The sequence below is a fragment of the Crinia signifera genome, chromosome 2 (genome assembly GCF_055691185.1).
Source record: "Crinia signifera chromosome 2, ASM5569118v1, whole genome shotgun sequence".
Classification (NCBI taxonomy): Eukaryota; Metazoa; Chordata; class Amphibia; order Anura; family Myobatrachidae; genus Crinia; species Crinia signifera.
In genome coordinates, this window is record NC_139218.1 from 79658711 (window position 1) to 79678823 (window position 20113).

The window sequence follows — 20113 nt, forward strand, 5'->3', positions numbered from 1 at the left end:
ATATATATATATATATATATATATATATATATATATATATACAGGTCGAGTATCCCGTATCCGAGTATCCGTTATCCGAATTATTCCGAAATACGGACATTCCAGAAAGTGAAAAAAAATATTTTTTTTGCTAAAAACTCACTGGGGACATTTGTAACAGCATCACTGGGGACATGATATGTAACTGGCACTATATATGTGCAAGACAATGATTGCTTGGCATTCAAATTCAGTGCTGAGATAGTACACACATTTTGTTTCACGTTTTGAAACCTTGTTTTTTGAACAATTAAAATATATTTGTGTGTATTTTATGTGGTAATAAAATATATTCGTGTGTATATTATGTGTTTATACAGCATACATGCAAGATACTTCAAAATACATCATTGAAATATTAAAATATTCCGAAATACGGAATAATCCGTTATCCAAAATTCTCCTGGTCCCGAGCATTTTGGATACGGGATACTCAACCTGTATATATATATACCTAGGTTAAACTAGATGGACGCAGGTCTTTATTCAGCCTTATCTACTATGTAACTACAGTATGTAAGATCAAATAGGGTTGAGGTTAAAAATGTAAAATGAGGGGAAGACTAGATGGTATCTGAGGGGAAGACTAGACTATCTGCTGTGTTCCTATATTAACTGCCATCAAATTCAATGAGCTATTGTGCAAATACCATCTGAGGTCAACTGCTATCCTCAGCCAAACCCACCCTAAAACACTACCTTGAGTGACTGGTGTACAAACATGACAGGAAAGGCACCTAAATAACATAACAACGTTGCATCTCCTGCATTTGTTTAACCCCTTCCCAACATTTGACGTACATTTACGTCATGGTCGGGATGTACTTCCCGACACATGACGTAAATGTACGTCATGACTTTAAACTGTCACCGCGTCTATAGACGCGGTGACAGAGGGACGATGTCTGCTGTCCCTGACAGCAGACATCTTCCCTCATTGCCCAGGGGGGGCACCGATGCCCCCCCCCTCAGCGATCGCTGCGATTGGCTGTTCAAACGTGAACAGCCAAAAGCAGCGTTTACTGTGTAAGGTGTATAATTTTGACTCTGCTGCCCCCTAGTGTCCAAAAAAAATAAAAGGAGTTTGAAATAATGATTAAAACATAAAGTATACATATGATCTTTGTTAGTTATGAACTATTTTGAGTGGTATGATTATTTGTCTCACAAGCAGAAAATTTAACATTTTGCAAATTCAATTTTTTTACGACATTTTAGTATTTTTCACAAAAAAAAAAAAGACTGTATAGACCAAAATTTACCACTAACTTAAAGTACAATGTGTCACGAGAAAACAATCTCAAAATCACTGGGATAAGTAAAAGCAAAAAAAAGTTATCCCCACTTAAGTGATACATGTCAGATTTGAAAAAAAGGCCTCTGTCAGGAAGGCAAAAACAGGCCTTACTGATTTATACTAAGCTCACCTGCTGACTATTTCCATGTCCATGATACGAGAAGCATACATCAGACAGACTGTTGTTACTACAACATTCTACAGAACCATCCAGCCGTCTGTACACTGAAAAAAGGATAGATAAAAAAGAAACAGTTTCATTAGAGGTTTTCTCTCACAGCCAGTGTTGCAGATGAGATAACAAAATACACTGAAAGGTTTGTAATATATACAAGTTACAAGGACACGGTTAAAGCAAAGTAATCCTATATTATATGGCTAGGCCAAAATACAATTAAAAGCTGAATATAGGATAATGCTTGCTCTGAGTTGTAGGAGAATTCAAAATACATTTAACCCTCTGAGTGCATCGTTAATTTGTCAAAATAGGTGTGCAAACATTTTTATTCACTGTAATGACCTGTAATGTTTACCTTACATAGGAAATACAATCTTTTATTACACAACATTTTTTATTTGAATTTATATAACAAACGTGAGCGACGCTGGCATTTTTAGTGGATTTTTTTGCACATCTCTCACAGAGTTGTCGGCTCTCAAACGGTTAAACTGATCACAGGATTCTCAGTACCTAGTTTCACATGTCACACCTAAGGCTGCATTGTTGGTCTTGGGTGTACCTACAGTGCCTCTGTAGGAAGAAAGGTAGTTATTGAACCACATAGACTCCCCCATAAAGTATTTGGTACAGTAAATCAGGACACAGATATTGAACATATTGATTAGTGACACTATTATTTAACTAATCAAGATTTCCTCTGCAAAATGACAAAAGAGTTCCATATTTTGTATTATAACACACAAAAAACGAATGTAACAGAACACTCTTACCCATATAGCAGAGCTGATAAAAGCTAACCTTTATTATATTTACATATCAATAGGCAAATTTCCTGTTGTGGCAAGAGAATTTTCCATTTGACTTCCCCTAAACCTCTTGTGTTGAGAGCATGGTTTAAGGCAGTGGTAGCCAACTACGGTCCTCGAGAGCTACCAACAGTTCATATTTTCCAGACAACCTAGCTGCTGCACAGGTGCACTCATTACTAGCAAAGATCCACAGGTGGAGCTAATTACTTCACTTGTGTTCTGTGAGGAGATCTGGAAAACATTAACTGTTGGTAGCTCTCGAGGACTGGAGTTGGCTACCCCAGGTTTAAGGGGTGTATGAACAGGGCAATTCCTCTATGCCATTTTGACTACATCGTCAAAATCGATTAGAAGGGTTTCCTGCATGGCCCCGTATGTGCACCCAGGAGCGATAGCGATGCGCGGCCCTGCAATGTTGCTATCGCCCAACCAAATAGACACTACAGGCCAGAATATTTGGCCTGCAGTGTCTATTCAGCTGAACGAACAGGCTGCTCATGGCCGATTTTGACCAATCAAAAATCGCCCATCCTCACCCCTTTAGATGCTTCCCAGCTATTTATTTATCAAGTCGTTTAATTTTACACACTTTGCTTGCTAGGCACGATGGAGTGAGTAACCCACAAAACGATTCTGTTCGTTGGGTGGAGAGAGGTGCAACACCAAGGGGGATATTCAATCTCCGGCGAGCACCTCCCATCGGGGAGATGCCCGCCGGGCCCTATTCAATGCTGTCTTTCCCGACAGCATTAAGCAGGGTATCTCGGCAGAACGAGCCCGACATCACTAGCTGTCGGGCTCGTTCTGCCGAGAACAGCCGGGAAGTGACGAGCGGCCACGCCCCCTTTTCGCTCCCTGGCAGGCGGGACATTGAATCCCGCCTGCGTGTTCTCGGTCGAGCTGACCGAGAACGGGACTGGATCACGGCGGTCGAACAAGCTCGACTGCCGTGACCCTGACATTGAATACCCCCCTAAAAGGGATGCGGTCAAATAGGTCGACAGTCATTGGTCGACAGTCAAAAGGTCAACATATGAAAAAGGTTGACACATGAAAAGGTCGACATGCATTTTTTTCACAATTGTTCATAGTTTACCATCCCAGGGAACATATGGGGGGGGGGGGGGAATATAATAGTGTGCCGAAGCATGGCGAGCAAAGCAAGCCATGCGAGGGGACGCAGTACACTTCTATGGTGTCCATGTTGATGACCTAGGTCAACACAAACACAATTTTTTTTAAGGGAAAGCTCATCTTTTCCATGTCAACCTTTTAGCCATATTGACCTTTTTCATGTGTCAACCATTTGCCTGTTGACCTATTGACTATCGGCCTCAATTGTGTTGACCCTATGGCCCATAACCACACTAAAATGGCTTTCCTGCATGGAGTTTTACTTTACCCCAGCTGCTAATTATGATTTGTCATCTGCAAGCAGCCCAGAACTGTAATGGGCCAGTCCTAGTCAGCCTGCAAATGAGGAGTTAGGAAAAACTCCAAAGAACCACTGACCATTGTGATAGTAATTGGTTGTTGTTTTTAGAGCTGCAGTGTACGCCATAGACAAGGACCAGTGAATATGTCAGCACTGAAGATGAGGCTTCAGTCCCTCACTCTCCATATAATGACTTAGAAATGCCAGACTTTCCATTAATTTAGAAAAGTAAAAAAAAAAAAGAAAATGTACTGTAAGTACTGTATTTAGGACAAGATACCCTTCGCTCCAAAACAGAAGGTGATCACTTTAATTATTGCTATTAATCTTTCTTTTTTTAAATTGCAGCTAAAAAAAATATTTCTAGCAAAACAGAACATGGGAGAAGTGCAGCCAGAAGGAAACATGAAAGTAGATAGAAAATGGGTATTCTAAAGTTATTCAGATCTTAGCCACCCCACAAACCAATGAAAATAATGGAGGACACCTCACTTCTAAAAAATATACACGTGCAATATGGGTGGAAATATCTGGCTTCCTTTGAAGTCTCAAAGATACTAAATGAAAGGGAATAATTCCCTAATTTCCATGTAATATAATGAATGAGTGCTCCCAACTAAGGTAAATTAACACTAGTAAAGGTACCCACCATATGCCAGGTCACTTCAGACTTTGCCCCACCCCTGCTGTAAACAGAAAAAAAACATCTGGTGAAACAAGGAACACCTGCATATTTAGGAGGTTGTCACGGCCTTTGTAGAACAAGGGAATACCGATTGTACCGAGGTCCAGTTCTGACAGATCTTAGAGCTTGTAGGCGTTCATGGCAAAGCCGTCATATACTGCAATGCAATCTGCCAGAGCTGGACCACGGTACAACATGGTAAATATACTCTGCGCTAATCCCTTTTATAGAACTGTATATACCTGACCAAATAATTAGTAAAAACTAAATTTAAAAGGAAAAACGCTACAGTTGTGCTCATAAATTTACACACCCTAGCATAATTCGTGATTTTCTGCCAATTTGTCAGAGAATATGAATGAAAGCTCACAAACTTTTCTTTCACTCATGGTTAGTGGTTGGATGAAGCCATTTATTGTCAAACAACTATGTTTACTCTTTTTAAATCATAATGACAACAGAAACTACCCAAATGACCCTGATCAAAAGTTTTCATACCCAGAAGATTTGGGCCTGATAACATGCAAACAAGTTGACACAAAAAGGTTTGAATGGCTACTAAAGGTAACCATCCTCACATATGATCTGTTTGCTTGTAATCAGTGTGTGTGTATAAAATGTCAGTGAGTTTCTGGTATCCTGAAAGACCCTTGCATCTTTCATCCAGTGCTGCACTGACGTGTCTGGATTCTAAATCATGGGGAAAGCAAAAAAAATGGTCAAAGGATCTGCGGGAAAAGGTAATTGAACTGTATAAAACAGGAAAGGGATATAAAAATATATCCAAGCAACTGAGAATGTCAAGAAACTCTAATTAAGAAGTGGAAACCAAATCACGGTCAGGTAGACCAACAAAAATTTCAGCAACAACTGCCAGGAAAATTGTTTGGGATGCAAAGAAATATCCTCAAATAACTTCAGCTGAAATACAGGACTCTCTGAAAAAAAGTGGTGTGGTTGTTTCAAGATGCACAATAAGGAGGCATTTGAAGAAAAATGGGCTGCATGGCCAAGTCGCCAGAAGAAAGCCATTACTATGCAAATGTCACAAAGCATCCCACTTACAATACTCCAAACAGCACAGAGACAAGCCTCAAAACTTCTGGAACCAAGTCATTTGGAGTGATGAGACTAAAATTTAACTTTTTGGCCACACCCATAAACGTTACATTTGGAGAGGAGGTACACCATTCCTACTGTGAAACATGGAGGTGGGTCGCTGATGTTTTGGGGATGTGTGAGCTACAGTACAAACTCACTGGGAACTTGGTCAAAATTGATGACAAGATGAATGCAGCATGTTAACAGAAAATACTGGAGGAAAATTTGCACTCATCAGCACTGAAGCTGCGCATGGGACGTACTTGGAAGTTCCAACATGACAATGATCCAAAACACAAGGCCAAGTCGACCTGTCATTGGCTACAGCAGAATAAAGTGAAGATTCTGGAGTGGCCAACTCAGTCTCCTGACCTCAATATCATTGAGCCACTCTGGGGAGATCTCAAACGTGCAGTTCATGCAAGACAGCCCAAGAATTGGAGGCGTTTTGTCAAGAAGAATGGCCAGCTTTACCATCTGAGAAAATAAAGAGCCTCACCCCATACTACCACAAAAGACTTCAAGCTGTCATTGATGTTGAAGGGGGCAATACACGGTATTAAGAACTGGGGTATGTAAACTTTTGATCGGGGTCATTTGGGTAGTTTCTGTTGTCATTATGATTTAAAAAGAGTAAACACAGTTTGACAATAAATGGTTTCACCCAACCACTAACCATGATTGACAGAAAAGTTTGTGCGTTATCATTCATATTCTCTGACAAATGGGCAGAAAATCACAAATTCTGCTAGGGTGTGTAAACTTATGAGCACAACTGTATATTATAAGCTATAAAACCCCAGTAATTACTGCCTGTATACTTTCCGAACAAAGCCTAACTGGGAAACATATGGCAAAGGAATAATAATGGAATGGACTGGACACTTGCTTTCAATTAAATAATACATTTAGCGGCTATTCATTAATGGAATCTAAATTCTACCAAGCAGGCTGAGGACACCGGAGAGCAAGCAGACAGAAATCTGCTTGTTACTGAAACAACAAAATGACATGTTGTTCTAGTAACGGAATTAGTTACAAAAACTGTTATTTCTTAGTATATATTTATTTGTGCTTCTTATTATGATGGATTAAAATTGCCCAAATTGAAGGAAGCAAATAACGGCAATTTGGAGAGAAATCAAATTTATTTTATTCATATAAAAGTTTTTTTATTGAATATTTAGATCAATTATTGGGAACAAGCAGTGCTCTTTTGTATATACCATATTCACTAGGGAAACGGCACACAGCTGCAGCCTGGAACCAATCAATTGATTGCCTGTTAAAAAAGTGACTAGCGCACTCGCTTTCCCTTTTTTTCTTTGCAGAACAAGTCTTATAATTTTCGACACCTCATTATCTTAACCTCTCATATACTTGTGCAATGATTATACCTGATCCATTATAAAAGATCATGTTTGCTTTTTGAGGTCCTATAGGAAATACAACTAGTTAACTTATTTATCTGAATTCCTACATTTTGGAGAGGTAAGCAAAAAATTTTCTGACGAGAACTAGTGTACTATATTCTCAGATGAGGTGGTAGGCAAGAAGTTTGAGGTACTTTATAATCTCCTGATGTAGTTACAACAATACCATGTCCACAAAGAATATATAACCTATATGTAGAATGTCCACAGACATGTCACTTTGTCGAGATGGTCTACAAGTCAATAGTCAGAATGTTGACATACATAGAATTAACCACCATAATGTTGACGCATGGTTTTTAGGGGTTGGATTGGCCTAAAATTAAATAGGAATTTCACTTTCGACATGGTGGCATTTAAATAACTCATTGGATAGTAGGGATTGCTACCAGAAAAAAAAAAAAAAACTATGGAATTTAAGCATAGTATTGTTCCATTTAAACTTGCAAGAAAGAATGATTCTCTTCCAAATCCATTAATACATAGAGGAAGATTGTTGCTTTCTGTCTATAAAACATATTTAAATCACCTTATAACAGACGCTCATGCTGTAACGGTATAGCTCAATCTCACATCATTGCAGACATGGCACCTGGAAGTTGGCAACATGAATCTTTGATTGTGTGTCTGCCATCCAAGGACAAAGCCACAGAAATACTAGTGTTTAGTGCTAAAGCCATGTTTCTGGCAGAAATGATAATAGTGGACTGGATCATGTAGCTTTGTAAAAGTGGTCAATGCCCCACATCAAGGTTTAAAGTATCGGTACTCTTTACTTAGAAGGGCGCCCATCTCGGCCATCTCGGGCATTGAATGCACTAAAAAATCAGGTGCGATGCGACAGACGAGATGCCCGAGATTTCCCATAGGGAACAATGTTAAATGTCTCAATTGACCCGATTTTCCTGTTCAATGCCTCAATTGACCCAATTTTTCCATAGGAAACAATGTTAAATGGGCCACAGAGGCCAAATAGGCACCCTGAAGTGAATAATGGCCACCCGAATTGTTAACTCCACCCCACGATCAACGTCAACCCGAAGCGTGGCGAGCGCAGCGAGCCCGCGAGGGGCGGCGGTACGCGTCCTACGACCTTTTCATACCCCCACTATCCACGTCGGCGTGGAGTTGAGAATAGAAAGTGTGGCGAGCGCAGCGAGCCACCGTGCCCGAAGCGTGGCGAGCGCAGCGAGCCCCGTGAGGGGACGCGGATACCTTCACATGTATCCGCGTCCCCTTTGCGGGCTTCACAGCTGTCCGCGTACCCTCGCGGGGCTCGCCACGCTTCGGGCTCGGTGGCTCGCCACACTTTCTATTCTCAACTCCACGCCGACGTGGATAGTGGGGGTATGAAAAGGTCGTAGGACGCGTACCGCTGCGCTCACCACGCATCGGGTTGACGTTGATCGTGGGGTGGCGTTATCAATTCGGGTGGCCATTATACACTTCAGGGTGCCTATTTGGCCTCTGTGGCCCATTTAACATTGTTTCCTATGGAAAAATCGGGTCAATTGAGGCATTGAACAGGAAAATTGGGTCAATTGAGACATTTAACATTGTTCCCTATGGGAAATCTCGGGCATCTCGTCGGTTGATCGCACCCGATTTTTTAGTGCATTCAATGCCCGAGATGCCCGAGATTTTTTACTAACGATGCCCACGATCAAAATCGTGGGCGCCCTTCTAAGTAAAGAGTACCAAAGTATCTGCCAATTTTCTCCTGCTTACCCTTACACATTTTGTCAGTATATAATCTTAATGACAAGGCCACAGCAGAATTCTATTAAATCCCTGAGGAAATATGAAGTGTTCAGAAACATTGTCCATTTTCCTATTCATGGGAACTTTCAACTGGAAAACATCCTCTAATGGACTAGTGACCTGGGCTGAAACGCAACCTTGATTCTCTTCTGAGAGGGGAAACATCTGTCTTGAGGTTCCCATTCATTATTAATGAGGTCCTTAATGACCCTGTTGACTTACAGTAAAACATTTGTTTATGCTGATGATCCTCAAAAAGGTGATCTTGGAGGAAGGAAGAAGTTGGTGTGTCATCAAACCTCATTAATATATGAGTTGGTGTGTCATCAATCCTCATTAAGTTACTCTTAATATGTTTAAGGAGGACAATATCCAATTTCAGGAGATTGAGCAGAGATATTTGGTATTTTGGTACAAGGGAATACGGACCTTCACAATTCTCAGGCAAAAAGCTTGCCACATGCTTCGCAAACATAGTTATAAGTCTAGCTGTTTTTCTTTCCTGAGTACTAAAAAAGAAAAACGGTCTGCAATAAATGTAAAACACAACTTCAAGTTAGGAGCTCATCTAGTACTGATGCGTTTAAGTTGTTTGGAGGTGGCTCGGGCTTCAAAGCACGGCAATATCCCGCAGACCATGCTCATGGAGGCCAAAGGAAGCAATAAAGCAGTTTGGAGATTTCTCATGCTGTTTTTAGGTGTCAAATAAGCCTATGCCCTGTGACCCAACAATTAAATTTTGTATATAGGTGAACACACAGGGGAAGGCCCAGAAGCCTGACCCCAAAGTTGCTAAACCACTGTAGCAACTAGCAGGAGCTTCTCAAGGGGCCATTGCTCTACCAGCTTGCACTTGTAGATGCCAAATACAGGAAACCCGATAAATTCTGAAAAAAGGAGGTAAGCCCACAAGTAGAATAAAACAAAATACTACACTGTATTAACTGCTTACTCAAAAGAGAGAAAGCGGGGAAAAACTAAAAAGATGGAGAAGTATACATTTTGCAGGGTTTTATATGATACTCGTTTAGTTTCACGGCGGCAGCATGGCCGCCGTGAACTTCCGGGTGCGGCGCTCACCAAACTATCTAAAAGAAAGGAAATTAACTCTATGCCAACGTAGATAGTTCATACCCCTACTATCCACGTTGGCATAGAGTTGATTTTAGATAGCGTGGCGAGCGCAGCGAGCCACCGAGCCCGCCCCGCAAGGGGACTCAGATGCACGGCCGCTGCCGCCGTGAAACTAAACAAGTACCTTTTATATGCCTCTCTACATTCCATGGACTAGGGTCCAGATTTATTATTAGTATAGTTTATTTATATGGCGCCACAAGAGTCCCACAGCTTGGAGAGAAAGATTAGTTCAGATAAACTACCAACCCATTATTTGTGGTCATCTTCCAAACACAGCCTATAAAGTGACAGAAGTGGATTGATGATACTTTAGCTCTCTCCAAACTTAAAAAAATCTGGGCCCATTAGCTAAGGGGTGTGGGTCATAGGGTCGACCAACCATATGTCGACACCTTAAACAGGGACAAAATGTCAGCACAAGCAATAGGTTAGCATAGAAAATATCAACATGAGACTTTCACGGTTTTGAGTCTATGTCGACTTACGTGGACATGAATACCATATCAGTGTACCGCTTTGCTCACGATGCTTTGGGCACACCATTAAACTTCTCCCTCTATGACCACGTGGATAGTTAAGTAAAAAATTCATGTTGACCTTGTCCATGTTAACCTAAGCCATGTTGATCTTTTTAAAGAGTCGATCTATGACCTGTCAACCAATAGTGGTCGATTGCATACCTTTGCTAAGGGTGTCGTGAAGTTTTTTTAATTTAAAATGTCTTTATTTTCTAATAATTCTCTTCAGACAAGAGGATTTTAGGCTGTGTCTACACATTGGGCCTTATTCAGCTCTGCATGCGTATGGTGCGTGCACCCACGGCGGCGTGGGGGGGGGGGGGAGATGGGCGGGGGGCGCCGTGCTGCCCCATTACCATATGAGAATGCCCAGCCAATGAGGCAGTGACGCGGGTGTGGGGGTGGGTAGCTGACATCACTGGATGTCAGCTGCCCGCCCATATCCACGCCAGCGTGCACGCAAATGTAAGTAACTGAAAAGTCACTTTTATAGGCGTGCACGCTAAACATTATTCAATGATGTGGGCGGTTACCCGAGCCATGAGAATGGATGTTTAAGCAAAACATCCAATCGCAGCTGTTCGGGCGATGCCGCACTTTGAGGGGGCGGCGGGGGTGTGTGTGTGTGTGTGCGGTCTTCGCCGGGTGGGGTTTGGTGGACTCGCAAGGCTGCAAATTTGACCACCATTGCCTTTCAACAGGATGCAGTTCAGTTGAACAGGACCTGTTTGGCAGGATGCAGTTTCTTGTGTCTACACATTGCCTTTTGACAGAACGCAGTTGAACAGGATCCTGTTTAGAGAGATAAAGCTTCTTGTGTCTACACACATCCTGTTTAGCAGGATGCACTTTTTGGCAGGAATAAAAGGAGTAGGGTTCCCTGTGTTTTCAGAACCAGCATCAGACTTTTGGAACTGGCCCTGGTTCCCAAAATATGGGGGAAAAAATGAGTAGGGGTCCCCCATATTTTGGGGAACAGCACCAGGCTCCACTAGCAGAGGGTGTACTGCCATAGCCAGGGGATACGCGTGACGGGGTCCTGTGGCCAAAGCATTACCCACCCCAACTAGTCAGCACAGGCCAGGAGTTTTTTTGCGAGGTGGGGACACCCCCAAATAAAAGCATCCCCCCTCTCCAGGGCCCCCCAGGCCTGGACTGATGCCCGGGGCTATCCCCAGCATGATAGGTGCAGAGTTGATAGCTGGTTTTAAACTGTAATATTTACAGTACAACTACAGGTCCCAGCAAGCCTGTCCCACATGCTGGTACTTGGGAGAACCATAGGTACCAGCATGTGGGGCATTAAAGGCCCGCTGTAAAGGAAATATTAAAATAAAACCAAAAACACAGATTTAAAAATTTTTGATCAAACTCCTTCTCCCCCCCCCCCCCAGGGCTTCTGCAGCATCTTCACTAGGGCTTAAGCTCTTTTGCAAAGCTGACGCCTCCCAGGGCTTCAGGATCTTCTTCTGTGTTCTTCACCTAGGGGTGGCAGCCTTTTAAACTGTTTGGTATGGCTGCCACCTCCCAGGGCTTTGTCTTCAGGAGCTCTTCTCTGCTCCTCCTCCGCCGACTTACTGCCTGCCCTGTCTCAAGCTGGCTAATAGCCAGCTCCAGGGGACGGATCAATGACGCAACAAGCCATGATTGGCTGGCCACTTTGAAATAAAAAAAAAAACCACTGCGGTCGCTGCTGCCGATGATAGATAAGGGGGATGCGGATCACCTGCCACCGCCAATGAGGGGGGCCAGGACCGCTACTGCTGCAGAGAGGAGGTCCCAGACGACGCAGCAAGTCCCGCTGCCCAGATTCCCATTGAAAGGAGGGGAGCACTCAATGCGGCGGTGCCACACTGTGCAAACACAAACATTAATATGTACAGTATGTGTTTACACTGAAATGCGGTTGTCCCGTAGCCCGGTCCAACCGCAGCATGCTGCGGTAGGATCCTGGGGCTTGCTGCGCTGCCGCATGTGTGTAGATGGCCACATAGTAGCCTATTTTGGTGCAGTGCATCCCACTGAGCCACTAAGTGTAGACGCAGCCTTAGACTTTTTGTTAATGGTTTAGTCAAAATAAAAATACCTAAAAACTTATTTTTTCCAACACGTAATCTATCAAATAATTCCTATGGCAGTGCCTGCGAGTGACCTGCCATTATCATGTGGCCCCAGAAGAGTTTGTCAAGCCTTACACATTAGTATTTTTATTTTGCTAAATTAATGGGATACCTTCAATGATCAAAGAGATTCTTTCTCAAATGATTTCATTGAGTAATATATTGGGGAATGAGGAGTCTTGGGCTATAGAAAAGGATTATTACAATGGTGGGTGATTACACTCTTGTAATATTCTTATACAGGTGCACTATAGTTGTCAGCATTATTATTAGATGCAGTGTTCAAATCACCAGAACTTGTTGTATTCTTCTTTACTGGTGTACTCACAGCAGTTCACAATTTTTGCATCACTTTTTTTTTTTAATACAACCAATTATCAATCCTACACCCTCCATTCAGATGGATGTGCTATAAGGCATATGGTGGAGGGGGGCACCGTGGTGTATTTTTAACTGATATAGCACCACCAGCTTGCTTTTGCTGGCTACTTCGTCGGAAGGCTTTTCTGATTCACAGTAATAACAAAACATAGGGATGACTATTTGCATCCCATCAAGATGAATACAGACAGGATTCTTACAAATTTGTTTATATTTGCATTCTATTACGATTTTAAACTCGCCAGAATTGTGCAAGTACTGCAAAATCAGGGGCTCTTAACCCCTTCACCTCTGAGGGTTTTTAGACTCTTGTGCTGTGCTAATATTCTCACCTAATACCACTGTTAATGCACTACACAAAAAAATATACCTTGTTATTTTAACAAGCCTGTTTTTTCAGAAAATACATTTAGCATTCTTAGTTAAGAATTTTTTTTCCCAAATAGCAAATAAAAAAAGTGTTTTTAATTGAAATTTCATGACCGGAAACCAAATGCAAACATGATTTTTATTTTGTCTTATAGGCACCACAAAGAAATACTTTGTGGTTCTTATTTTACCAATAATACACCTTTCCAAAAAGCAGGATTATATGTAGGTTCTGAAAACAAAAATCTGCACTTTAGTTGAAAATACATTTAGTTTTTGTTTAAATTTACACTGTCCTTGATTAAACTCTTCCTATGTATTGAGAAAATATAATAGCTCAAGGCTTACCAAGACTAAACAGCCTACCACATTAAATTATCACTTAAAAAAAAAATTATTGGCAAAATGTAGAAAGTTTTATTTGTTGGGTCCTGTTTTAGTTACTGTCTGGTGATCACTAATAAGGGGGCACATTATCCCCTTCCCCATCTATGGGAAACTAATTTTCTCAGTTATGCTATGCTATACGATATTGTTTGGTGATCACCAAACAAAAGCTGCTAAATGGGGCTCTCTCATACAGTAGGTGAGCAACCACAGATTTACAGGTGTAATTATGGATGAGTTGGGGCACGACCATAGTGTCTGTTAATCACATCCACTCTTTCACAAATGGTGCCCACAAAATTGTGTCTATATACAGAAAGCATAAGTTTCCCATAGCACATGGTGACATTGTCCGGTGATCAAAGGTCATACAATAGGTACCAAACAGGTATAATTTACATCATTGATGCTGCCGCCGTCTTCCCCCACCCCTGGAACCCATTATTTTTCTGTAATGCAGGTGGCGAGCCCCACTCAACCTCTGCAACAAAGGGGTTCAATTCTACCCTATGTATTCCATATACTTCTTTGTTATTGTACAAAGAAGTCTGGCAAAATTGTCATACAGTGCTCTCCCCAGATTTATATTTGGGCATATCCCAGAAAATATCCCTTGCTGCCTGGCACAAGCACTCACCCCACACTCTCCCTTTCTAGCTGAATGTAGCTGCTCACCGTGCAATAGTGCAGCGTACATCACCTCGGAGCCACACCCACCATAAGAACGCTAGTCATATTGAATCACGCGGTCACCCCCTAACCGGTGCACCCACACTTGGTCCCCCCTGGGTTCGTTACGCGTTCACTGCCAACGAAAAGAAAAAAATTGGGGGAAAAACACTGCTCATAGCTCATAAAATACCCTCTTACATAGTATGTCACAGGAAAACCAGGGAGTAACATAACTGGTGTAGAAGAATGAGTCAATTTACTGTCATATTGGGACAGACTATAGTGATTGTCACCGTATCCTTCCTAGATACTGATTTTAGCTTAGCTCTGTACAGGTTGAGTCTCCCATACCCAAAATGTTTGGGACCAGAGGTTTTTGGATATTTTCCATTATTTGCATAGGGTACTGAGATATCTTGTAGATTGGACTCACATCTAAAAAGAATGCATTTTTGTTTCATGCACATCCTTTACACACAGGGGTCAATCCTATTCGACTCAATGTACTTGTGGGTGTGAGTCATCGTGGCAGTGGTGGAACTTTACGGCAGCCAAGATTCTCATGGAATAGGATTGACCCAAAATCCTGAAATATTTTTAAGAATTTTAATCATGAAACAGTTTGTGCACAGCCACAAATTAATTTGTTTCATAAGCACTGTATACACACATCCTGCAAGTAATTTATATAACTTTTTTTAATATAATTTTGTGCATTAACCCAGTGGTTCCTAAACTGTGTGCCGTGGCACAAAGCACTCACAGGGGTGCCCTGGGTTGGTAATCTAGGACCAATACAAATTTGTCACGGCTAATGTAATAGGTAAAACCAGCGCTTGTGGCTTCCAATCGTAACTGTACCTAAAGATGACATATAAACACAATTTATTTAATTGTAGATTTTTTTCAATAAGAAACTTTTGGCCTAGGGGTGCCACAAAAAAACTTTCTGATACTCTAAGGTCTGTGATTTGAAAAAGTTTGGGAACCACTGCATTAAACAGTTTGTTGGCACGGAATCATCACAAAATGAAGGTTTTGCAAAAATTTCTATATTTAGGAAAATTCTGTATTTTGAAATTTTGACTATGAGAGACTCAGCCTGAATTTTAGTTAATGTTTTAGGCAATTACCTCTGCTAGGGAAATGTAGTTGCTGTAAAGATGCAGAACTTATGCAGTAACCAATCTGAGGCTTCACAGCGATGTCTGTTAGACATGTATGCCAGTCTTCCACATTAGCGATGGGGCAGTCCTGAACTTGGGTTACAATGTCCTGAACAAACAAACCTCTTGGTCCACTTGCTGGAGAATCCTAAAAATAATGAAAACATAATGTCATTGTCCAAGCAATCCAAACTATGGAACTATGGAATTATATATGTAGGAATAAATAGTTATGTTTAATAACTTGGATTCTTGGGATTAAATTGGATTATACACTTTTAACCAGTTAACACATCAAATAGAATTGTTATGATCATAATAATAATAATAATAAAAGCTATAATAGTAAGGCTTCAGTGTACTCGAATAAATAATGTACCGGTCAGGGTGCTATTGCAGTAATATAATGCAAGTCTGCCATCTGGACATTAAACATACACTGGGATCATTTATAGTTGCACGCATTTGGAGACAGAAGAATATCTGCTTGTAAAAACAGAAACTGACGCGTATGAGTACTCAGGAGTTTTACAACATGGGTACAGTTCAAAAACAGTTGTACCTCAGGTGTAAAAAGTAAATCTACTTACATCCCGCAGTAGCGCATGTAGACAGCGTTAATAGTAATTATAGAATATGTACAATACTGTAGGAAAGTGTAATATACCCCCCCAAAAATAGAACTGTGACTTACTATTAAAACACAAAAGTCTCACTTACACATTTTTACAAATTAACATGGGTATCTTTTTATCAGAATGTTGTCCAAAAGTACATTTCAGTTTAGCCACGATGCTTAGTACAGGTAGAGTCTCCCTTACAGTGGCGTAACAATAGCACCGTAGCCCCCGCGGTCGCGGGGAGGCGCAGTGTAAGTGGGGGGCTGCGGTGCTATTGTAATAGCGGTGCGGGTGGGAGCTGGGATACCTGTCACTGTGTCAGCGCTGCAGTGGTCCCGGGTCCCGTCCTGGCTTCAATTTTTGAAGTTACGCCACTGCTCCCTTATATGAAACTGTATCTTATTCGAAACCGTAGTTTTTTTAGAATATTTCGGATTTTTTTTGTGTGTGTGTGTGTGTGTGTGGGGGGGGGGGGGGGCTTCATACTTACCAAGTCCCCCGATGTCCACGGCGGCCTTCAGGTTATTTTTCAGCATCTTCAGCAGTCCCAGGAGTGCATTGCGCGGGCACGCACCTGCAAACTCGCGCAATGTTCCCCTGGGACCGCTGAAGAAGATCCTGAAGGCCGCTGTGGATGCCGGGTGACCATCGGGGGTCCAGGTAAGTATGTTAAAAAAAAAATTCAAAAACCGTAAAAATCCCTTATCCTTAATGCTCGTGGTCCCGAGCATTTCGGATAAGGGATACTTAACCTGTACTATTAACTAGGATGATTGGTACGCACGAGATACAAACTCTTAAAGGAGAATCTGTGGATGTGTCCACGTTTATCATAATATAATTTAATGAGAGCGAACCACTTATCCTACACTTTGCCATCCACCCTCTCCAAAGGTACAAAGACACAAGCCAATGTATGGACATATGTGTATGCCTTTTATTGAGACAGGACATGTTTATCTGCCATGAAAAACAATTTACATACATTTAATAGGATGCGGTCAGCCTGCTGGCATTCAATATACCGATGTCAGCATCCTCACCCCCATCATAAGACCGGTGCAGGAACCTAAAAGGGTCAGGATGCAGATGCCGTAATTTCGACAGCCTGTATCCTTATTCTGGTTGGTGCGGTAATATCCGCGTGCATTCGTGCCGCCGATGTTTTGTGTCTGCGCATGTGCAGAGGCGTCTCTACGCATGTGCGAGCGGGACGCACGGCCACTTTCCGCATGAAATGTGTACACTACGAACAGGGGGTGGAGAGGGGTGTGAAGGGCTGTTTGGGCTCATTACCATATGTTTACACCCCGCGTTTCATGGGCGTTCCCATGCAAACGCTGGGCGTACGCATGGTAATGCGGCCGTGACGCACGTGTAGGGGGCGGACATATGACATTGCCGAATGTCAGCTGCCCGCCCAGATCCCTGCTTTTGCACGGAGAAATGCCCGTGTGGTCTGAGGTTGCGGGAGCTGGCGGACCACTCGGCCCTGCATTCGATGTTCTGCGACCATCGAATGATGGGGGAGGTTCCCTGAGATGGAGGAGGTGTATTCATGAGAAATACACGTGCGGTCCGTTCGGACAGCTTCTTACCGCGTACGGACGGAGTTGGCGATCCGTATGGTAGGCGGGGTTTAGGACGCACGGTGCTGGCTGCATATTCGGATCCGGCCGCACCGATCAGAATAAGGGCCCAAGTGAGCATGTGGGCAGGTTTGGATCAGGCGGGGGAGGAGGAGGTTAGGTATAGGCACTAGTCGGGGGACTTGGGATTAGGCTGAGGGGAGGTGAAGGTTAGGCTGCAGTTGCTTTTAGAAAGGACTTTCAACCTACTTTGGGAGAAATTCAATTACCTGCTATCCTATTTGAAGTAAAAAATTGCAGTAAATTCCCATTGCTAAATTATTACTGTACACTGACTAAATGGAAACATTATTTTATGTATACTAGTAAGCCCGCTCGAAGCAAATGCTTCGAAAGCTAGTCTGCTAGTTGTGAATGCCTCTGTGTTTGTGCATGTGTGAGAGAGAACGAGATGTAGTTTCACTCGCTGCCGACAGATGACAGTGTTTTGGACACACAATCAGACACTAGACATATATATATAGATGTTACATAAAAGAATAAAGCAAGGGCTTTTAGAGCTATAATATAAAACTACTATTAATTATAGTCTAAATACTGGTCACGTTGACTTCTTGGTTGCATCTATCAGGATGTGAGTACTAGTGTGGAAGCTAATAGCGATCACTACACAGTAATCATTAAGAACCCTTCAACAATCAGCAACCGCAGCACATATATAGAGCAGTTGCCAAGCAATCTGCATGTATGTCCCAGGGGCTCTTGGTACTTAAAGAAAAATCATTCCTATAAATCGAGGCAGCAAGCAGTAAGACACATACAGTAACAAAATGTTTTCCATATAAACATGAACACGTAAAACTGTTAACGTAACCCTACTATTGGGCAAATTCTCATGTAGTCTTGGAAAAGTGTATAGAAAGCAGCTGACAAAGCTTATTATATATCTTATAATATAGCTTATTATATATATAAATCAATTATTTTTGAGTGCCCAGAAAAATGCTGCTTTGGCACCCAAAAGGGTCACATTTTGCACATTTCTTCTCACCAGTATAGGGGGCTGCAAGAAGAAATGTTGTTACCAGTGGCTGTTTGCATCTAGTGGCAGCAGTCACAAAAAAAAAAGAATATCCCCCTATTTGTCTTTGTAGAAAGGATTTATGATATATTGTAAATACAGGCTTGCAAATCTTGCCATCTACATATGTTCTCACTAGTAAGCCCACTTGAAGCAAAAGCTTCAAAAGCTAGTCTGTTACCTGTAGTTTCACTCTGCCAGCAGATATGATACACAAGACACAATGGCTATTTAATAATCTACCAATATTGTAGCTGAAATCTCTTAAATAATACTCTAGGCAATTCTGCTCCATGGTCTCTGAACGAACTGTTGGCCGCACATTACACTGTATAGGCTATGAAAGCCAACAACTTGTTCGAAAGCCTCTACTGTCTGCCTTGAACAAGAGCAGACGTCTCCAGTTTGCAAAGGATCGGACAGTAGATGACTGGAAAAGGGTGCGAATATGGAGAAAACAGCACTAAAGCATGGACCCAAACTGCATTGCCACAACACTTCAAGCTGGTGGAGGCAATATTATGGTTTGGGGGATGTTTTCTTGGCATTGTATGGGTCCTTTGATTCCTGCGGAACAACGTCTGAATGGCCAAGGGTATTTGAGTGTTATCGCAGATCAAGTACATCCTGTTATGTTAATGGTATACCCTGCCAGGGATGGATACTTCCAGCAGGACAATGCTCCCTGTAGGCATTGTCCGCAGATGGTTTGAAGAGCATGACAGAGACTTTACCTTGTTTAGCTGGTCTGCAAAATCCCCAGAGCTAAATCCAATTGAGAATCTGTGGGATGAGATCGAACGGGCCATCAGGCAGCTGGATCCAGTACCATCAAATCTTAAGGAATTGGAAAGTGCAGTTGATCACATATGGTCTCAAATTCCTCATACCACCTACCAACATCTCATAGAGTCCATGCCAATGCAGTATTAAGGGCAATAGGTGGTCCAACATTGTATTGAGGGGGTGGTCATAATAATTTGGCCACTCAGTGTATATATCTATATAGATATATACCCAGAAATCCCAAAAGGAAACAGCACTCACCAGTCTTCTCATTAAAGTATAAAGTCCAGAGTTTAATCAAATCGATAGCCTGACGACGTTTCAGCCCTGGTGCGGACCTTTGTCAAGGTGATGGCAATATAAGCAGCAGTAGTAAACACCAAACCAACAATGGGGTAGGGGTACTGGGACAAGGTAGTTATAGATATATACACACACACACACATATACACACATACATACTAGCTGAGGTACCTGACACTGCTTGGGTTGGCTGTAGAATTAGCATTACTTGAACTTTATCCTTGTCAGCTCTTCCAGCAGACT

The 20113-nt window shown here is 42.1% G+C and overlaps 1 protein-coding gene across 1 annotated transcript in view; it reads right to left on the bottom strand.

Annotated features, from left to right (window-relative positions):
- MBTPS2 (membrane bound transcription factor peptidase, site 2) overlaps positions 1–20113 on the bottom strand; it is a 77166-nt gene that overhangs the window by 11761 nt on the left and 45292 nt on the right. Inside the window, exons 7-8 of the mRNA XM_083172465.1 lie at positions 15459–15639; positions 1467–1561 (exon numbers count right to left, since the gene is read on the bottom strand). Of these exons, the coding sequence (XP_083028591.1) occupies positions 1467–1561; positions 15459–15639 (276 nt within the window). The remainder of the gene's footprint in view (positions 1–1466; positions 1562–15458; positions 15640–20113) is intronic.